This window comes from Mobula hypostoma, chromosome 17 (assembly GCF_963921235.1).
Source record: "Mobula hypostoma chromosome 17, sMobHyp1.1, whole genome shotgun sequence".
Lineage (NCBI taxonomy): Eukaryota > Metazoa > Chordata > Chondrichthyes > Myliobatiformes > Myliobatidae > Mobula > Mobula hypostoma.
The window spans coordinates 5,915,061-5,937,782 of record NC_086113.1 but is presented as its reverse complement, the minus strand read 5'-3'; the positions used below and the strand labels follow the sequence as shown (position 1 = coordinate 5,937,782).

Genomic DNA, 22,722 nt, shown 5'->3' with positions numbered 1-22,722 from the left:
CTGTTTTAAGATATTATTGGCTTTTGTTGACTTGTTACTGCAGTTTTTATTACGCTTATCGCTATGTGCAATGCATTTTGTGTGCGATGTCCGAGTTTCAGTAACACATTCTGCATATACTGAACAATTTTCACAACTTCATTACAGTGCTATGCATTTAGAGCCTTGCGTTTTCTCTTCAGCATGGAAAGGAATAGACAACTGTTCAAAAGGTATTATATTCAAAAGCTGTGTATTCATTGCTTTTAGTTATACTAAAACTTCAGTACACCTCATGAACAACAATATAGGTGAAATAATATTTATTCTAATGTTTAATTTTCAAATTATGAGCAACTGTCCTGATTCTCTCTGAGTGGAAAAATTAAACCATTCTACTGACACATGTTTTTAAGTTATAAAGTACAGTTTAAAAAATCCGTAGCATCATTCATTGTGATCAGTTTAAGATATTTACATGTATATGCATAATTGATATCATCGTTTTGAATGTTAGCAATCAAGACCACGATATTTCAAAAATAGTTATTGTCCAACCAATGATTAGCAAATGGCAGTCCTGAATTATTTTCTATTCCTTCACTCAAACTCCACACCAGCTGTCACTCTCCCCCACCATCCTATAAGCAAACTTTTCAGGCATACTCAAGGAATTTGTCCTACTTTAGCAAGGTCAGATGTTAATTGCCATTTTTGGTTGTCTTTGGGAATAAGGCTCAGCCCCCAAAGAATAAAATAGAATTGTTAACTTTTGTATGTATGATCTTCAACTGCTGAGCCATACCAAATAACATCAACTTCACAAATTTAGAATCTTTTATCAGTTTCATTGAAAATATGCGTGGTTTAATCCGGCCATCCTGTTCTGTCATAGTGAGGTCAAATGCAAGAGGAAAGTAGACAGTAACGGGCACTTATAAAAGGCAATGCCTCAAAAAAGCAGCATCCATCATTAAGGACCCCCATCACCCAGGACATATACTCTTCTAATGCCAGTGACATTAAACCTGATTCTGATTAAAACAAGGTTGACCTACACCAGCCTACTTACTTGTGTAGCCATTTTCAGGGAGCTATGGACTTGCACCAAGACACCTCTGTACATTAATGCTCATAAATTCAAAGTTTAAACTAAATTTATTATCGAAGTACATATGTGTCACCATATATAACCCTGAGATTCATTTTCTTGTGGGCATTCTCAATAAATCCATATTAGAATGATAACCATAATAGAAACAAGGAAAAACTGCACCAACTTTGGCATCCAACTTGTGTAAAAGACAACACAGTTTAATCAAGTATATGGTTCCATATATTGTGGATCAAGTTTTACACCATTTGGCAGTTTGGTCATCATTCCAAATGTGCCCAAATGGTGCTTCTCCAAAACTTTCTAATCTGGATCTCTGGATTAAGAAATCAGACTTTCTGTTAAAATGAGAACTATTAAGTTATCTTAAATGTTTGATCATATAATGGTAACTAGCGCCCACCATCCAGATAGAACATTTTATATTTGATTTATGGAGTATGATTCACTTATGATTTCCAAAATCCTTAGGCTTGACTATAGTTAATATAATATTTTTATTTAACGCAGGTTATTTCCTTCAGATGTGTTTGAGATGTTCATTGACGTTGGACATTATGCACGTGATATAGGTGCATATGAAAGCTTAGTAAATAAGATGAACTCTTTACCTGTAAGTGAAAGAGTCCAATTACATTGGATATTTTCTGAATAACTCTTGGACTTTCTCAAGTTTCACAAAATGTGTAACTTAACTCGTATTTTATGACCAGGCTAATGAACTGAAACAAATCACTGAAAATATTGAAGGAATTAACCAAAATAAAGCTCCGACAAAATTTATTGGTAACTATGCCATTTTAGACTACCTTGGAAGTGGAGCATTTGGGAATGTTTTTAAGGTAAGCTATTCCATTATTGTAATATTTTTCAAAACATTGAAATGTATTTCTGGGCAGTGTGGAGGAACAGGGGGATCTTGGAGTCCACATCCATTGATCCCTCAAAGTTGCCACGTTAGTTGATAAGATGGTGAATTGGCCTTCACTAGTTGGGTGATTGAGTAATGTCGCAGCTCGATAAAACTTGGTTAGATCATAGTTGGAGTATTGTGTTTGGTTATGGTCACCTCATTATAGGAAAGAAGTGGAAGCTTTAGAGAGTGTGCAGAGGAGATTTACCAGCATGCTGCCTGAATTAGAGAGCGTGTCATATGAGGATAAGTTAAATGCTGTCCTATTCTTGGAGTGTAGGAAAAAAAGAGTTGTACAAGATGATGAGAGGCACTGATAGATAGAGACTTTTTTCCCCAGGGCAGAAATGGCTAATACAAGTGGGCATAATTATAAGGTGATTGAAGGAGAGTATAGAGGGAGTGTCAGAGGTAATTTTTTTTTACACAGAGTGGTGAGTGTGCGGCGCGTGCTACCTGGAGGCAAATACATTAGGGGCAATTAAGAGACTGTTAGGCACATGGAAAGAAAAATGGAAGACTCTGTGGGAGGGAAGGGTTAGATTGATCGTAGAGTAGTTTAAAAAGTCGGCACAGCACCATGGACCAAAGTGCCTGTACTATACTGTAATGTTCTGTGCATATTTTAGAGCTATTCTTGAATTTGTAGGTTCGGAAATACAGTGGGCATAACCTGCTTGCTATGAAGGAAGTTAATTTGCACAATCCAGCTTTTGGAAAAGACAAAAAGGATCGTGACCACAGTGTGGAAAAAATTGTGTCTGAGTTAACTATAATTAGGGAACAGGTACGTTCTCTTTATTGTGTGCTTTTAAAATTTAAAATCCCTATATACTTCTTCTATTTATATATATAAACTGCTAACTTACTAGCAGCGATCATTTCAATTAACTGCATGTGCATTGCATAAAGATGATCTGTTATAGTTATTTATTCAGTTATCCTTATGTCTCAAGTGATAATAGGGATATTATAAGATATTGTACAAGTCAAAGTAAGTTTGTTTTCATGTTATTAAAATATAAATCCCCTTCTAAAGTTGTTTTACACCGCTGGCATTCAGGGCAGCATGAAAACCCACCATATCTGTCGGTGTTCAGCATTTCCTTCATCGTCTCAGTAGCTTCTTTGGTTTTCACTACTGTCAGTCATACAAGTCCCAGGTGGAGACTCAGGAACACCGTCACACTTAGGTGCAGAAGGGTTCTTCATTGCTGTTTCCGTAACGATTTTATTTTACCAGTCAGGGTGGTTAGCCCTGAGCTGAACCCCTGAACCTGGAGGACAAATGGACCACTCTTAGTCCGGTCTCTACCCTTTGACCTGTTTGGCATGGGTGACTCTACCAAGAGCCAAAACAGAAAGCCCTGACTCTAGCCAGCATAGATCTCTGGGTCATTGAAGTACACAAGCCTCCAAATCCTACAAGGCTGTGGTCCTTTTACAGGTTTTTAAAAATTCAATTTCAAGTTTATTGTTATCTGACTGTACATATATACAACTAAACGAAACAACATACCTTTGGATCACAGTGTACCCACAAAACAGCACAGAGTAAAACAAAATATTACCACAAATAAGTTAATAAAACATAATTCAGAATGCATGTAGTTCAGAGCACAGGTAAACAGTAAACAGTAAGCAGCTGGCTGTCCCAGTGACGAGACCTCAGTAGTGGCAGGGTATTCATTAGTCTCACAGCCTGAGGGAAGAAGCTGTTACCCAGTCTGGCAGTCCAACTCCTGTACCTCTTTCCTGACGGTAGTGGGTCAAAAGGACACTGACAATTTTGACAAAGCCAACATAATTAACTACACTGGTTAACAGTTTATTAAATTGCTGTAGATTTTGTAGTGAAGTTGGTTCTATATTAGGTGGTAGAGTCAGAGAATGTTGGAAGTGGTGGATCTGGTATTAGTCAAAGAGCATCTATGTGGAAGAATAAGCTGTTGACATTTCGGGTCGAGACCCTTCATCAGGACTGGAAAGGAAAGGAGAAGAAGCCAAAATAAGGTGGGGGAAGGGCAAGGAGGATAAAATGGCAGGTGATAATTGAGACCAGGTGAGGGGGAAGGTGGGTGGGTTGGTGAGGGGGAATGAAGTGTGAAACTGAGAGGTGACAGGTAGAAGAGGTAAAGGGCTGAAGAAAAAAGAAGTCTGATAGTTGAGTGGGTCATAAGAAAAAGGGAAGGAAGACCAGCACCATTCTCCCATGATCCACTCCACTCTCCTGTCAAATTCCTTCTTCTTCAGACCTTTACATTTTCAGATTCAGATTTATTTATCACACATACATTGAAACATACAGTGAAATGTGTCAGTTGTGTTAACAACCAACATACCCGAGGATCTGTTAGGGACAGCCCGCAAGTATCGCCACTCATTCCAGTGCCAACATAACATGCCCACCATGCCCACAAGATGGCGTCTCAGTACAACGCTCCTTCGGTCAACATTTTCTGGATAGATCATGAAATCATATATTTCACTTCTTTTATATCTTTTACATTTGTTTTTCATCTTGAATGTGATTATGGAACTGTTGGAGCCTGTAATTTGCAGTTTAGAGATCATTTGGGTGTTTCAGCGCTCTGCAGTCTCCAAGAAGGATTCCAGGAGGCAGAGGACAATGGGGCAACCTCATAGCGAGAAGGCTGCGGGACAGTGCATGAGCTGATGTTCAATTCCATTTTGCCAATTAAACTTCCATTGTTCACCGATTAAAGTGATGAGGGCGATTTGAACAGCAAGGCTAATATGGAAAGTGAGCGCTGACTGCCTGCCTTTTTATCACTGGGAGATCACTCTGCTGCCGGAGAGTGGAGACTGCCTTGTGATTGCTGGTGGGATTGCTCTGCTGCCGGAGAGGGGAGACTGCCTTTTTATCACTGGGAGATCACTCTACTGCTGGAGAGGGGAGACTGCCTTGTGATCACTGGGAGATCACTCTACTGCCGGAGAGGGAAGACTGCCTTGTGATCGCTGGTGAGATCACTCTGCTGCCGGAGAGGGGAGACTGCCTTGTGATCGCTGGTGAGATCACTCTGCTACTGGAGAGGGGAGACTGCCTTTTTAATCACTGGTGAGATCACTCTGCTACTGGAGAGGGGAGACTGCCTTGTGATCGCTGGTGAGATCACTCTGCTACTGGAGAGGGGAGACTGCCTTTTGATCACTGGTCAGATCACTCTACTGCCGGAGAGGGGAGACTGCCTTGTGATCACTGGTGAGATCACTCTGCTACTGGAGAGGGGAGACTGCCTTGTGATCACTGGTGAGATCACTCTGCTGCCGGAGAGGGGAGACTGCCTTTTGATCACTGGTGAGATCACTCTGCTGCCGGAGAGGGGAGACTGCCTTGTGATCGCTGGCGAGATCACTCTGCTACCGGAGAGGGGAGACTGCCTTGTGATCGCTGGTGAGATCACTCTGCTACCGGAGAGGGGAGACTGCCTTGTGATCACTGGTGGGATCGCTCTACTGCCGGAGAGGGGAGACTGCCTTGTGATCGCTGGTGAGATCACTCTGCTACTGGAGAGGGGAGACTGCCTTGTGATCGCTGGTGAGATCACTCTGCTACTGGAGAGGGGAGACTGCCTTGTGATCACTGGTGAGATCACTCTGCTGCCGGAGAGGGGAGACTGCCTTGTGATCGCTGGTGAGATCACTCTGCTGCCGGAGAGGGGAGACTGCCTTGTGATCGCTGGTCAGATCACTCTGCTGCCGGAGAGGGGAGACTGCCTTGTGATCGCTGGTGTGATCACTCTGCTACTGGAGAGGGGAGACTGCCTTGTGATCACTGGTGAGATCACTCTGCTGCCGGAGAGGGGAGACTGCCTTGTGATCATTGGTGAGATCACTCTGCTGCCGGAGAGGGGAGACTGCCTTGTGATCACTGGTGAGATCACTCTGCTGCCAGAGAGGGGAGACTGCCTTGTGATCACTGGTGAGATCACTCTGCTGCCGGAGAGGGGAGACTGCCTTGTGATCATTAATGGGATCACTTGCCGCCAGCGAGGGACAGGCCTGCCTCTGTGCTTAGAGAATGTTACCCAGGTTTCTGCATTTTGGATATGAACTTGGACTATAGACTTTTTGCAGTCTTATAGTTTTTTATATTCTGTGTTTTTTTTTCCTGATCTTTCTTGTTTTTTGTGTGAGGGGAAAGGAATTTGGGGTCGATGTGCCTGTTCAGTTTTTGTTAATTTTTTTGTGCAAGAAGGAGGGATTTAGGAATTGATGACTGAACTGCCATTCTTTTCTTTCTTGGTTTCATGGCTATCTGGAGAAGAAGAATTTCAGAGTTATATACTTTGATAATAAATGAATCATTGAACATTTGAACCTTTTCTTGAACACTCTGTAGAACAACAAGAACACACAAAACAGAACATATTAAGCAACCACAGCAAAACAAGCCCTGTTCCACCTATCACTTCCCAGCTTTACCTTCTTCTTTTAAATTATTGAAAATAATACATTTTTGGGCTGTTTTATGATAACTACTTGAGCAATGATGCACAGGACTGATAGTGAATTTCAGAGTAATTTCCCGTCACACATTTTTTTAATTTGCAGCTCCATCATCCAAATGTAGTGAGATATTACAAGACTTTTGTGGAAAGTAAGTATAATTTTATGCATAGCAGAACATAGCATTAGAATATAATTTTAAAAATTGATTATTTTGAATTAGAATTAATAGTAGTCGATATCGTATTTGAACCCCAAAAATCCCACTACGGTCTATAAATACAAGAAATTCTGCAGATGCTGGAAATTCAGAGCAGCAGACACAAAATGCTGGAGGAACTCAGAAGGTCAGGCAGCACCTATGGAGGGGAATAAACAGTCAACGTTTTGAGCTGAGACCCTTCATCAAATCCTGATGCTACTTGACCTGCTGAGTACCTCCAGCATTTTGTATGTTACTCAAGTAGAACCTATTAATTTCTGGATCTACAAAGATGCCTAGATTGAATTTTGTATGATTTACATTCACAATGTTGTAATCTTTCATTGGAGATGATGACTGTCCTAAAACTACAAAAATATAACTTAGTAGCATTCTCATTTTTATCCTGTCTCGAAGCAGCTCTACGATAATGTTTTAATGACATTTATATGATCCTTCAGATAATGTAAACACCATGAGGTAGATTTCCACAAACACATTAATGTAGTTTACAGAACACTGAGCAACAAATATTATCAAATCAAATATTACATGCTTAAAATTTGAGTTTATGAACTGTAAGGTAATGTTGCAGCTCTATACAACCCTGGTTAGACCACAATTGCAATATTGTGTTCCGTTCTGGTTGCCCCAATATAGAAAGGATGTGGAAGCTTTAGAGATGGTGCAGAGGAGATTTACCAGGATGCTGCCTAGATTGGAGAGCATATCTTATGAGGGTATGTTGAACAAGCTAGGGCTTTACTCTTTGAAGTGAAAGAGGATGAGAATTGACTTGATAGAGGTGTACAAGATGATAAAAGGCATAGATAGAATGAACAGCCAGAAATATTTTCCAAGGGCAGAAATGGCTAGTACAAAGCAGCATAATTTTAAGGTGATTGGAGGAAAGTATAGGGGGGATGTCAGTGATGTTTTTACACATAAAGTGGTCGGTGAGGGGAACGCCCTGCCATGGGATGGTGCTAGAGTGGTTACAATAGGGACTTTTAGATAGGTACATGAATGTTAGAAAAATGGAGGGTTATGTGGAAGGGAAGGGTTAGCCTCATCTTAGAGTAGGTTAAAAGCTCAGCACAACGTTGTGGGATGAAAGGCATGTACTGTGCCTCAGTGTTCCAGGTTCTATATTGCATCAGAAGAGAGAGATTACAGATGGAGACTGTACTATGTGACAATTAGCGAATTACACTTGATTACTCAGTGTGTTACATACACGTGCTGAGGTGTATGATTATTATTTGTTTGCTTATATATTTCCATCATGCTGACACATATATAATCAAATAATTTTATATAAACAGATTAAACATATCTTAGGCAATATTTTCCTTTAATTTCTATGCTTTGCTAATTTTCTCAAGAGAAGCATAAATATTGAATACAAAAATTAAGATGTATTTCCTGCAGATGAATGGAGGGTAAATGAGGATAATTGAGTCCTTGTGCTTAATAAACATTGCCCTTCTTTGTAGATGATAGATTGTATATAGTAATGGAACTGATTGAAGGAGCACCCCTAGGTGAGCACTTTAATTCCCTCAAGGAAAAACAACAAGGGTTTACAGAAGAACGAATATGGAATATATTTATACAAGTAAGAGCATTTAACAGTTGTTATAGATTGTAAAGATCTTGGCACTTGATGTGTCCAATTCTTTTAAACTATTTATTACATACAACACACACTATCCCGTTCAGAATTAATGGTGCAACAAAGTTTTAGCAGCTTGTGATGTTTCTAAATTTTTGGTTCACTATTGAACAATATAGTGAAATGCATGTAGCATCATTGATATACTTTTCTTTCTTCAATATCCAATCATTTTCCTGCAATTCTAAAGCAAAAGTGTTTCAGAATAATGTATTCTTAAGTGTGTACTGAAATAGTTTTAAGAACTTGTATCATTTAATCAAAGATCAACTTTTAATTACCATGTACGTATAGTTACATGTATTAGGAATTTGCTGTGGTATTTTGGTGTGTCATACAACAAACAGCAATATTCAACAATTATAAAGAATAAAAAATATATAACAATTAAAATTAGAGGTTAAAGTACAGAACGGAATAAAATGTGCATAAATACTAGCCAGTATTTACAAGTGGGTTAAAGTGTTTGCTGTGCAGTGCTATAAATAGAGGGGGATGAGGTGGAGCTATCTAGAATGGTTGATCAGGTTAACTGCCTGGGGGAAGGACCTGTTAAAATGATGTGAAATTTGTTTTAATAGTCCAATAGTGGTTTCCAAAAGGGAGTTTTTGGAAAAGGCAGTTTGCAGAATATCTTTCATATTCATTTAACTTTGCACTAAATATTTAGTGTAGTTGTCTGTCATGATTTCATTCCAGCATCTTTAATTTTAGATATGCCTTGCACTGCGTTATTTGCACAAAGAAAAAAGAATTGTTCACAGAGACCTAACACCCAACAATATCATGCTGGGTGAGCAAGACAAGGTAACAATAAGTAAGTATATAACATCAGTACATTTGTGCAAGCCATGCTTTCAATGTGGATTGTTAAGTATAACAGGGAAAGTTCAAGAATATATTCAATGAAATTAGCATTTATTTGGATGTATTTTAACATAATTAAGGCATTAAAACCCTTCACTCTATTATGTTTATTGCTGAGCTGTTTAGAATATTGTAATGAGATATATCTCCATAGGGAAGGAAAGTCCAAAGTAAATTTATTATCAAAGTACATACATGTCACCGTGAGATTCATTTTCTTGCAGGCATACTCAATAAATCCACAAAAGAATAATAGCCATAATAGAATCAATGGAAGACCGCACCAACTTGGGCATTCAACCAGTCCGCAAAAGACAACGAACTGTGCAGATACAAAAAGAAAGAAATAACAATAATAAATAAATAAATAAGCAATAAATATAAAGACCATGAGATGAAGAGTCCTTGCAAGTGAGGTCATAGGTTGTGGGAACATTTCAATGATGAAGTGGAGGGAAGTTATCCCCTTTAATATCTTACATTAAACAATTAGAATTTGTAATTATTTTAGTGCAATGTATTCTCGGTTCGTGGTGATCAGAGCTCTATCAACTTTTCCTTCTCTGGTCACTGGAGCTTGATCAGTTTAGTCGTGGCTTCCCTTCCTATCTGTATGAACTGCTTGGCCATTTTCTAGGCCTTGTATAAATCTTTAACTTTTGGTAATTCTTCATTGTCCTTTGTGCTTTTATCTCATTTCGTCACATTATTTTCTGCATATAATGACTTCTTAAAATTTTTCCTTTCATGTTCAAGTATTCATTTATTTACCTTCTTTTTTAATCCTGCATCATTCCTCCTCTAAACATATAAATCTTTAATAAATTCTGGTTTTGCTGCAGTGTTGTGGGTATGAAATGATAACCTTATCTCCTCTTCGCAGTGACTATCCACAGCATCCTTTTTGTTTTCACCTTTCCAGCAATTTTGCTGTTAGGTTTTCCTGCATTTGCCACTAGATGGCAGTGCAGCTCTGTGGGGGGTGCGTGCGCAGGGTGGAAATCCGAATCACTACAATTAGCGGTTGCAGAGACTAAGGCTTTATTCCCGGGAACATAGGAGACTGAGGGGTGGCGTGGTAGAAATATAAAATATCGTGAGGGCAGAGACAGGGCGAAAACCTTTGTATGTAGGGTGCTAAAAACAGCAGGTAATGGTTTAAGATCAGAGACGAGAAACACAGGTCCAGTCATTGCCAACTGCAAATTTGAAAATTAATACCGGAAACCCTTATATGGATTTTATATTGTCCGTTTACTGTCTTTGACCAATTGTGTATATCAAAGTATTCTGTGTGGTGTTATCTCACTAAATATTAACAACTGAATAAATTAATAAAATGTAAAATACTTGATGGAGGAATTGAAAAGTATAATATATCGAGGGCCACTGTCGGTCGGAGTTGATCGTGGATATTGTGGCCTAGCTGTCTAGATTTGCAAGCCAGGGAGAGCAAGGTGTTGCTCATATAGCCACCTCCCCCTCTCCGTGCATCGCAGGAGTTGCCAGTCAACATTGAACTCAATCTAGGTCTGCCTTAGGGGCTACAGCTCCAGATTTTCCCTCAGGGTTTACTCCCGAAGCCTTCCCCATGAGTGGGTATAGCCAAAAGGCAGCAGAGGCTTGAGATCAGAGTTTTTCTTCTCCTAGATGAGCTGCCAACTATGGCTGACAAACCCCATCTGCTAGAAATATATACAATGTATACATTGTATAATATATACAATGATGAAAACACATCATATCCTTTTCATATTAAATTAAGATGAAATACACAAAATATATCAACTAAATTTAACCTGCATCTTCTGAACTGATAAACTAATAAAAGTTATTGGTTGTAGAAACAATACCTGGAGGCTGATTATCCTTTCATCCACGTAATACAGTGGAACACTTGAGCAGGAATTGCTGTCTATTGAGCTGTTGAATAAGAGGCTGTGAGTTGTACCACTGGTGTTACAGCCTGTAGAGGTTCTACGTTCATGAACTGTGAACTACAAATTCATAATTCGGAAAACATTGCAACAGAGGTAAAGTCAGTCTTCATGATATCATGGTAGTAGTAGTGCAGTCACTCGAGTGGAGCATGATGCTCTCCTAAGGGGTTGTTTATTGGTGGGTGTTCAAGTGGCAGATCTGGGACCACCTATTCTGGTGCCATGTGGGCAAGTGTAAGTGGTGGCTGAGTCTTTCGGCTGTTCAGTCTGGACTTTCATAGCTCTTGCTTGTTCTATGTAGAACAGCGGAGGTTGTTCTCATCTAGTGCAGCTGCCTCTTGAAGAGATTTCCTCCAGGTGTACAGGTATCTATTGAGTGCAATGTCATCCCAGCTTTTAGATGTCATGTTGGATTTCTTCAGGCTGATTTTGATGTCCTTTTTAAAGTGTTCCCTTTCCCCACCAGGGGCTCACTGACCTTCCTTCAACTGGGAGAATACAATTTGTTCAAGGAAATGTGAGTTAGGGATCCAGATGACTTGTCTTATCCATCAGAGTTGTTGTTACTTTATCACAGTCGACATGCTGTTCTCGTTGGTTACCTCCAGCGCTGGTGTTAGTGTGTCGTTCTTCCAGCTGATCCGCCAAGTCTTTTGAATCTTGAATCTTGAATCTTGTTAGAATCATTGGCGGCATTGTCCCAGAACTTCCAGGGGCCTTCTGTAGTTGGTCCATGTTTCCGCTCTGTACAGTAACATAGGGTCAGCAATCTGCAAAACAGCCTCTGCTGCCAGAACAGTTGATCCCTTTGATGTGGAAGTTAAAATTTGGGATTATGTCAAGGACACGATGGTTTAGTTAGTTGACTTTTCTTAGAGGAAGGGATTAAAAATTGGACAAATTGGACAGATGAACTCTAGACTAACAGTGAGCAGGTGCTGCATCTCTAATTCTTTGAAGTGTTAAGATAAGGTGCAATAGATCTTTCTGGAGAATATAAAAATGAGTTATATACTTTGTTCACAGATGTATGTGTACAAAATGTCTAATAAGTTTGTTCAAAATATAGCAGTTATCAAGAAAAGTAATTTATTTTTCTCAAAGCACTTCTGAGACATGATGAAATTCTTTAAATGGAAGTTCTTTTCAGATATAAAGATTAATCTAAATATCTTTCTTTGAAGTAGATTCGGTGCCTATAACATGTATTCACTGTCCTTGGTAGTTTTCATGTTTTATTGTTTTACAAAATTGAATCACAATGGATTTAATTTCACTTTTTTGACTCTGATCAACAGAAAAAACTCTTCTGTGTCAAAGTGCAAACACATTTCTACATACTTGTCTAAAATGATTACAAGTGCTAAACACAAAATAATTGATTGCATAATTACTCACCCCCTTCAAGTCCGTATTTAGTAGATGTACCTTTGGCGCAATTACAGCCTTGAGTCTGTGTGGATCAGCTTTGCACATCTGGACACTGCAACTTCCCCCATTCTTCTTTATAAAACTGCTCAAGCTCTGTCAGATTGCATGGGAATAGTGAATGAACAGCCCTTTTCAAGTCCAGTCACAAATTCTCAGTTGGATTGAGGTCTGGACTCTGATTTGACCACTCCAGGACATTAACTTTGTTGCTTTTAAGTCATTCCTGTGTAGCTTTGTAGCTTTAGTTTTATGCTTAGGGTCTTTGTCTTGCTGGAAAACAAATCTTCATCCAAGTTGCAGACTCCATCAGGTTTTCCTCCAGGATTTCCCCTGTATTTTGCTGCATTCATTTTACTCTCTACCTTCACAAGCCTTCCAGGTCCTGCTGCAGTGAAGCATCCCCACAGCATGATGCAGCCACCACCATGCTTCACAGTAGGGATGGTGTGTTTTTGATGATGTGCGGTGTTCAGCTTACTCCAAACATAGCATTTAATCTGATGGGCAAAAAGCTCAATTTTGGTTTCATTGGACCATAGAGCCTTCTTCCAGCTGACTTCAGATTCTCCCACATGCCTTCTGGCAAACTCTAGCTGAGCTCTCATGTGAGTTTTATTTTCAACAGTAGCTTTCTCTTTGCTACTCTTCCATTAACCTGTGACTGGTGAAGCACCCAGGCAACAGTTGTTGTATGCAGTCTCTCCCATCTCAGCCACCGAAGCTTGTAACTCCTCCAGAGTTGTCATAGGTCTCTTGGTGGCCTCCCTCACTAGTCCCCTTCTTGCACGATCACTCAGTTTTTGAGGACGGCTAGATCTAGGCTGATTTACAGCTGTGCCATATTCTTTCCATTTCTTGATGATTGACTTAACTGTACTCCAAGGGATATTTAGTGACTTGAAAACTTCTTGTATCCATCTCCTGACTTGTGCTTTTCAGTTATTGCTGTCAAAGGTGCATCTACTAAATACTGACTTGAAGGGGGTGAATACTTTTGCAATCAATTATATTGTGTTTTATATTTGCAATTGATATAGATCACTTTGTAGAGATGTTTTTACTTTGACATGAAAGAGTCTTTTTCTATTGATAACACAAAATACTCTGCAGATGCCAGGGTCAAAGCAACACTCACAACACACTGGAGGAACTCAGCAGGTCGGGCAGCATCCGTGGAAACGATCAGTCAACGTTTGGGGCCGGAACCCTTCGTCAGGACTGAAGAGGCCCTATAAAGAAGGTGGGGGGAGGGTGGGAAGGAGAAGGCTGGTAGATTCCAGGTGAAAAACCAGTAATGGGAAAGGTAAAGGGGTGGGGGAGGGGAAGCAGGGAGGTGATAGGCAGGAAAGGTGAAGAAGGAATAGGGGAAAACACAATGCGCACTCTGTCTCCCCCAGCTGCCTATCACCTCCTTCATGGATCCGCCTCCTTCTGCTACCCATTGTGTTTTCCCCTATTCCTTCTGCACCTTTCCTGCCTATCACCTCCATGCTTCCCCTCTCCCACCCCTTTATCTTTCCCCTTACTGGTTTTACACCTGGAACCTACCAGCCCCCTCCTTCCCACCCTCCCCCCACCTTCTTTATAGGGCCTCTTCAGTCCTGACGAAGGGTTCCGGCCCCAAACGTTGACTGATCGTTTCCACGGATGCTGCCCGACCTGCTGAGTTCCTCCAGCCTGTTGTGAGTGTTACTTTTTCTATTGATAAATGTCAAAAAAGCCACGTTAAATCGACTGTGTGATGTTGTAAAACAATAAGACATGAAAACTCCTAAGGGGGGTGAATACTTTTTGTAGGCACTGTACATGAGTTCTCTGTTTTTACTCCACAAAATTACCTGATAAACAGAGAGTAATAACTTCCATGTACCTCTTGACTGAATTATTTCTAAAAAGCATACATGTTATTTCTGTAAACTTAGCTACAAATTTTATAGAGGCATCATTAATACACAATATAATAGTGTTTCAATGATGAAGTGGAGGGAAGTAATCCCCTTTAATATCTTACATTAAGCAATTAGAATTTGTAATTATTTTAATACACAATATAATAGTGACATTTATATTCTGAGTTGCAATGCTGATTTTAATTTCATTTTTGTGTACTGTGATGCTATTGAATTGTACATGTTGAATTCTAGCTGATTTTGGCCTTGCGAAACAGAAGCAAGAAAACAGTAAGATGACGTCAGTTGTCGGGACCATCCTGTATTCCTGGTAAGCAAACAACCTACACTTCAAAGAAAAACAGCCAATTGAATAGAGTGAAGTAGTTCAAACAGCTGATGAGCATGACATTAAATCTATTTTGTGGAAGGAATGCTAGTCATGTCTTCTATAGAGCATCTTGTCCCTTTTAGTTCTGACAAGTTCCGTCTGATAATTTCCAGGCTGTAGTGAAGTGCCTAAACCAGGGGTTCCCAACCTGAGGTGCACAGAGCCCTTGGTTAATAGTAGGGGTCCATGGCATAAAAAAAGTTGGGAACCCCTGTTTTAAAGGATTTTTTTACTTAATAGCAGACTTAGTTGGGCCCTAATGTTCATTTGGTCTTAAGGGGTTGAAATTCAGCATAGGTTGTGGACTTGCAAATCTTACAATGGATCTAGATCCAGTAAAAATGTATGCTTCATTAGATTTCATTTTTGGTTTCAGCCAGACTTTGAAAATCCTGTCACAGTGTGAAATCCTGCTGCTTATATTTTATGCCCGAACTGAAGAAGGCCAGCAATTGATTTGTTGTTTTCACCACCTTATCTACCTGTGCAATAGGGATCTATGGACTTTAACTGTTGTCAGTACCTCCTAGGGCAACCCTAGCGTTTATGATGCTTGTCTTGTTCTTATTAGGACACTCAAAATGCATTACCATCACTCACCAGGATTAAATTTCATTTCGTATTCGACCCAGCAGACCAATATAGTTCTATTATCCTCCTCCGTGTGACACTTACTTGGTAGTAGAACAAATGGCTCTGGAACATATTTTGTCATGAACAAAATGTTGTTGTTATTAAATTATCAATGCACAAATGCAATCAAATTTGATGTCCCTTTTAACACAGAACAGAAGAGCATAGAAACAAACCCTTTGGCCCATGATGTTGAGCTGAACTAATTAACATAGAAAACCTACAGCACAATACAGGCCCTTCGGCCCACAAAGCTGTGCCGAACATGTCCTTACCTTAGAACTACCTCGGCTTACCCATAGCCCTCTACTTTTCTAAGCTCCATGTATCAATCCAGGAGTCTCGTAAAAGACCCTATCGTATCTGCCTCTACCGCCATCGCTGGCAGCCCATCCCACGCTCTCACTACTCTCTGTGTAAAAAATTTACCCCTGACATCTCTTCTGTACCTACTTCCAAGCACCTTAAAACTATGTCCTCTTGTGCTAGCCATTTCAGCCTTGGGAAAAAGCCTTTGACTACCCACATGATCAATGCCCCTCATTATCTTGTACACCTCTATCAGGTCACCTCTCATCCTCTGTCGCTCTGAGGAGAAAAGGCCGGGTTCACTTATCCACACATCATGAACACCCTGGAGAGACTTGTTCTGGAGCTGCTCCGGCCTATGGTTAGGCCACACTTAGATCCTCTCCAGTTTGCCTACCAGCCCCAAGTAGGAGTTGAGGATGCCATCGTCTTCCTGCTGAACCGTGTCTATGCTCACCTGGACAAGCCAGCGAGCACTGTGAGGGTCATGTTTTTTGACTTCTCCAGTGCGTTCAACACCATCCACCCTGCTCTGCTGGGGGAGAAGCTGACAGCGATGCAGGTGGATGCTTCCCTGGTATCATGGATTCTTGATTACCTGACTGGCAGACCACAGTACGTGTGCTTGCAACACTGTGTGTCCGACAGAGTGATCAGCAGCACTGGGGCTCCACAGGGGACTGTCTTGTCTCCCTTTCTCTTCACCGTTTACACCTCGGACTTCAACTACTGCACAGAGTCTTGTCATCTTCAGAAGTTTTCGGATGACTCTGCCATAGTTGGATGCATCAGCAAGGGAGATGAAGTTGAGTACAGGGCTTTGTCACATGGGGTGAGCAGAATTATCTGCAGCTTAATGTGAGAAAGACTAAGGAGCTGGTGGTAGACCTGAGGAGAGCTAAGGTACCGGTGACCCCTGTTTCCATCCAGGGGGTCAGTGTGGACATGGTGGAGGATTACAAATACCTGGGGATAGGAATTGACAATAAACTGGACTGGTCTAAGAACAGTGAGGCTGTCTACAAGAAGGGTCAGAGCCGTCTCTATTTCCTGAGGAGACTGAGGTCCTTTAACATCTGCCGGACGATGCTGAGGATGTTCTACGAGTCTCTGGTGGCCAGTGCTATCATGTTTGCTGTTGTGTGCTGGGGCAGCAGGCTGAGGGTAGCAGACACCAACAGAATCAACAAACTAATTCGTAAGGCCAGTGATTTGTAGGGATGGAACTGGACTCTCTGACGGTGGTGTCTGAAAAGAGGATGCTGTCTAAGTTGCATGCCATCTCGGTCAATGTCTCCTATCCACTACACAATGTACTGGGTGGGCACAGGAGTACATTCAACCAGAGACTCATTCCTCCGAGATGCAGCACAGAGCATCATAGGAAGTCATTCCTGCCTGTGGCCATCAAACTTTACAACTCGTCCCTTGGAGGGTCAGACACCCTGAGCTAATAGGCTGGTCCTGGTCTTATTTCATAATTTACTGGCATAATTTACATATTACTATTTAACTATTTATGGTTCTATTACTATTTATTATTTATGGTGCAACTGTAACGAAAACCAATTTCCCCCGAGATCAATAAAGTATGACTATGATTATGACTATTCTCATAAGGCATGCTTCCCAGTCCAGGCAACATCCTTGTAAATCCCCTGTGCACCCTTTCTATGGTTTCCACGTCCTTCCTGTAGTGAGGCGCCCAGAACTGAGCACAGTACTCCAAGTGGGGTCTGACCAGGGTCCTATATAGCTGCAACATTACCTCTCGGCTCTTAAACTCAATCCCACGATTGATGAAGGCCAATGCACCATATGCCTTCTTAACCGCAGAGTCAACCTGCGCAACAGCTTTGAGTGTCCTATGGACTTGGACCCCAAGATCCCTCTGATCCTCCACACTGCCAAGAATCTTGCCATTAATCTATATTCTGCCATCATATTTGACCTACCAAAATGAACCACCACCTCACACTTATCTGGGTTGAACTCCATCTGCTACTTCTCAGCCCAGTTTTGCATCCTATCAATGTCCTGCTGTAACCTCTGACAGCTCTCCACACTATCCACAACACCCCCAACCTTTGTATCATCATCAGATTTACTAACCCATCCCTCCACTTCCTCATCCAGATCATTTGTAAAAATCACAAAGAGAAGGGGTCCCAGAACAGATCCCTGAGGCACACCACTGGTGACCAACCTCCATGCAGAATATGATCTGTCTACAACCACTCTTTGCCTTCTGTGGGCAAGCCAGTTCTGGATCCACAAAGCAATGTCCCCTTGGATCCCATGCCTCCTTACTTTCTCAATGAGCCTTGCATGAGGTTCCTTATCAAATGCCTTGCTAAAATCCATATACTCTACATCTACAGCTCTACCTTCATCAATGTGTTTAGTCACATCCTCAAAAAATTCAATTAAGCTAATAAGATCAAAATCAAATGGTCAAGGTAAAATTATTATTGAAGTACACGTATGCTTCCATATATATAGTGTGCATGTATCACATGGTAGCAATTCACATATTTATACATACAGTATAACCCATAATGAATTATTGAAGTGACAAGGCGTAACCAAACAATATATTTACAAGATTGCTCAAATATTATGGAATTATTAGATACACAACAATATACTACACTGAGATTCATTTTCTTGCAGGCATTCACAGGAAAATAATAAAGTTCAATAGCATTTACAAAAAATTATACGTAAACAATAACTGACAAACAACCAATATGCAAAAGAAGACAAATTGTGCAAAACAAACCTGAGAACATAAGTTGTAAAGAACCCTTGAAAGTGAGTCTGTAGGTTGTAGAATCAGTTCAGTGTTGAGGTGAATGAAATTATCCACGGTGGTTCAGGAGCCTGAGGTTTGTAGGGTAAAAACTGTTCCAGAACCTGGTAGCAACACACATCAAAGTCGCTGGTGAACGCAGCAAGCCAGGCAGCATCTCTAGGAAGAGGTACAGTCGACGTTTCAGGCCGAGATCCTTCATCAGGACTAACTGAAGGAAGAGCTAGTAAGAGATTTGAAAGTGGGAGGGGAAGGGGGAGATCCAAAATGATAGGAGAAGACAGGAGGGGGAGGGATGGAGCCAAGAGCTGGACAGGTGATAGGCAAAAGGGATATGAGAGGATCATGAGGCAGGAGGCCCAGGGAGAAGGAAAAGGGGGAGGGGGGGAAAACCCAGAGGATGAGCAAGGGGTATAGTCAGAGGAACAGAGGGAGAAAAAGGAGAGAGAGAGAAAGAATGTGTGTATATAAATAAATAACGGATGGGGTACGAGGGGGAGGTGGGGCATTAGCGGAAGTTAGAGAAGTCGATGTTCATGCCATCAGGTTGGAGGCTACCCAGACGGAATATAAGGTGTTGTTCCTCCAACCTGAGAGTGGCTTCTTCTTTATAGTACAGGAGGGCATGGATAGACATGTCAGAATGGGAATGGGACATGGAATTAAAATGTGTGGCCACTGGGAGATCCTGCTTTCTCTGGCGGATAGAGCATAGGTGTTCAGCGTAGGGGTTCAGAACCTGGAAGTTTGAGACCTAAGGCATCTGAACATCCCGATGGTAGTAGTGAGAAAGGAATTAGTGTTGTAAATTGCTCCTCATCTGTAGATGAGTATTAGAATCTAGAGAAAGGTTATGGGAATGAGGGAGAATAAAATGGTTTAGGTTAGAATTAGTGTAAAATGAGTCACTTTGATAGATGTCCAAAGGGGCCTGTTCTTACAGTATGTCTCAATGAGTCTGAATCTTAAGGAAATTGGACTGTTAAAGAGCGGAATCTGTATACCCCAACGTTGGGTGCAAGATTGTGGCACCCAGTTTTATGGTGCGTGACTGACCTTGCTCGCAAGCTTCTGGTTGGTAGACAACTGGTTCAATAATTGGCTAACTACTCCACTAATCTAGCAAGAACTTGACTAGAAATGAAAGCAATTACTGGCATTCCAGACATTTAGGATTAATATTGATTGTGGACCATGCTACTTGCCTGAGATTAATCCATTACTTCATTTAGTCCAGAAATAGTGAAGAGTGAGCCATATGGAGAAAAAGCTGATATCTGGGCTGCAGGATGCATTCTATATCAAATGGCAACACTGAATCCTCCTTTCTATAGCAGTAACATGCTCTCATTGGCAACAAAGGTAAGAAAATCAAGAGTGTCCCTTTAAATGAGCTACTGTAAATTAAAACAAAAAAATTTGCAGCAAATGAAGAAAAATATTCAATTATACCTGATAAGGCTGTTCACAGCTCAGAGATGTTAATGAATATTTCAAGATTTGATTGTAGGTGTAAAATATACGAACTTATTGTTATTTTTCAGTCAACAACACACATTATCATTTCACTGTTGACCTTGGTTTAAAAATACAATCTGAATTTATACCAGCTGATTATTCACAGTGGAAAATGAAACTGCAGGTCCTCTGTGGTATTCCGCATAATGAAGGGAATTTCATGGTGAAGCCTCAGTCACAAAATTGAGTGGTGAATAAAGCTAATGTGAAGCCAAGTCATATCTCCAGACTTAGCTAGAACTTGAATCAATCAAAAATACTTTGAATATTTCTGAAATACTTTATTTTATTTTATTTATTCAGGGATAACAGGCGCTCCCAGCTCAACGAGCGCATGCCGAATACACGCCATTAGACCCATGTGACCAATTAACCTACTAACCAGTGTGACTTTGGGATGTGGGAGGAAACCAGAGCACTCTGAGGAAATGCATGCAGTCACAGGGAGAACATACAGTTAGTGGAGAATTGGACCCGGGTTGCTGATAGTATTATGCTAATTGTTATGCTACCATGCCGCCCAAATAAATATTCTTTTTTATCAAAATTCAAAAACTTAAACCAAAGAACCAAAAGATCTTTTTAAAAGTCTTCAAAAACTCAAAATATACCTAAAGAATACAAGCCAGCAATTAAGCTATGAATGTTGAAAATATCTGTGAGTTTTTAAGCAACTAACTTAAAAGTATTTTGAACTTAATCAAGCAGTCTTTCACTTGCATTAAAATCAAGAAAAGTCCCTTTGTACCTTGTCGTAGTAGATGCAGATGGCAAAGTTGCGATGTAATTTTAAGTCATTTAGCTCAAGTTCCCTGTCCCAGATGACCCACAATTAGAGGGCAGTCTACGAGCAACAGTGGGACTCAAACATGTCTGAAAATACTAAAATTGCTGTGAGTAATTCACTATAGTTATCCCACAAAATCCCTTCCCATATTCCCCCACAACTGTACCAGTAGGGATGATTTCTCAACATAATTGTACCATCTCTCACTGACAGTTGCAAATGCTGATGGTTTCACTGTAGTTATCCCACAAAATCTAGGTTGTTGTCTCAGTTTAGCTTTTCTGAGACATGCTGAAATCAAATGCAATGAAAGTTTCTTCACCTTCCTTCCCCACCTATATTGTTCAGGTGACTTCTCAACATAGCCAGACCATAAGACACAGGTGCAGATTTAGGCCATTCAGCCCATCGAGTCTGCTCTGCCATTCCATCATGGGTGATCCCAGATCCCACTCAACCCCACACACCTGCCTTCTCACCATATCCTTTGATACCTTGACCAATCAGGAAACGATCAATTTCCACCTTTAGTATACGCACAGACTTGGCCTCCACCGCAGTCTTTGGCAGAGCATTCCACAGATTTACTTCTCTCTGGCTAAAAGACTTCCTCCTTATTTCTGTTCTAAAGGGTTGCCCCTCAAGTTTGAGGCAACTTTGAGTTTTTGAAGACTTTTTAAAAGATCTTTTGGTTCTTCGGTTTAATTTTTTGACCATCTCGCACTTCTTAAAATTAATTGATTAATTCATTTAACATTAATTATTTTTAACTAATAAAATTGAAAGTAAAATTGAAAGAGTGCAATAGACAATAGACAATAGGTGCAGGAGTAGGCCATTCGGCCCTTCGAGCCAGCACCGCCATTCACTGTGATCATGGCTGATCATCCACAATCAGTATCCAGTTCCTGCTTTATTCCCATAACCTTTGATTCCACTATCTTTAAGAGCTCTATCCATCTCTTTCTTGAAAGCATCCAGAGACTTGGCCTCCACTGCCTTCTGAGGCAGAGCATTCCACATATCCACCACTCTCTGGGTGAAAAAGTTTTTCCTCAACTCCGTTCTAAATGGCCTACCCCTTATTCTTAAACTGTGGCCTCTGCAGAGAGAATTTACAAAGATGTTGCCGGGACTTGAGGACCTGAGTTATAGGGAAAGGTTGAATCGGTTCGGACTTTATTCCCTGGAGTGTGGGAGAATGAGGGGAGATTTGCTAGAGGTATACAAATGACGAGGGGTATAGATGGAGTAAATGTAATCAGGCTGTTTCCACTGAGGTTGGGTGAGACTAAAACTAGAGATTATGGGTTAAGGGTGAAAGATGAAATGTTTAAGGGGAACATGAGAGTGATCTTCACTCAGAGAGTGGTGAGATTGGAAGTGGTGGATGTGGGTTCGATTTCAACAGTGAAGAAAAATTTGGATAGGTACATGGATTGGAGGAGTATGGAGGGCTGTGGTCTGGGTGCTGGATGATTGGTTGAGGTAGCATAATACTTCGGCACAGGCTAGATGAGACAAAAGGTTTAATTCTGTGCTGTAGTGTTCTGTGACTCCATGACTCTGACAAATATAGCGTGACAAAATTTACAAAGAAAAATCACTTCCAATATGATGGTTTGATCATGCATATAATATTTGCTGAAAAAGATATTAATTCATTCCTAATACTAGGGCTCCAAACTAACTCATAAACTATGTAAGCACCTTTTAAAATTTTAAATGGAACTAATAAAGTATTTGTTAACTACTACTGTTAAAGATGTTTCTGCGAATTCTAGTGTCT

General features: G+C 40.6%; 1 protein-coding gene across 1 annotated transcript in view; it reads left to right on the top strand.

The window, feature by feature from the left end:
• nek10 (NIMA-related kinase 10) overlaps positions 1-22,722 on the top strand; it is a 113,208-nt gene that overhangs the window by 47,380 nt on the left and 43,106 nt on the right. The window contains exons 15-23 of the mRNA XM_063069492.1: positions 148-212; positions 1,604-1,706; positions 1,807-1,935; positions 2,656-2,793; positions 6,585-6,630; positions 8,178-8,299; positions 9,071-9,173; positions 14,739-14,814; positions 19,861-19,990. Coding sequence (XP_062925562.1) covers positions 148-212; positions 1,604-1,706; positions 1,807-1,935; positions 2,656-2,793; positions 6,585-6,630; positions 8,178-8,299; positions 9,071-9,173; positions 14,739-14,814; positions 19,861-19,990 — 912 coding nt within the window. The remainder of the gene's footprint in view (positions 1-147; positions 213-1,603; positions 1,707-1,806; positions 1,936-2,655; positions 2,794-6,584; positions 6,631-8,177; positions 8,300-9,070; positions 9,174-14,738; positions 14,815-19,860; positions 19,991-22,722) is intronic.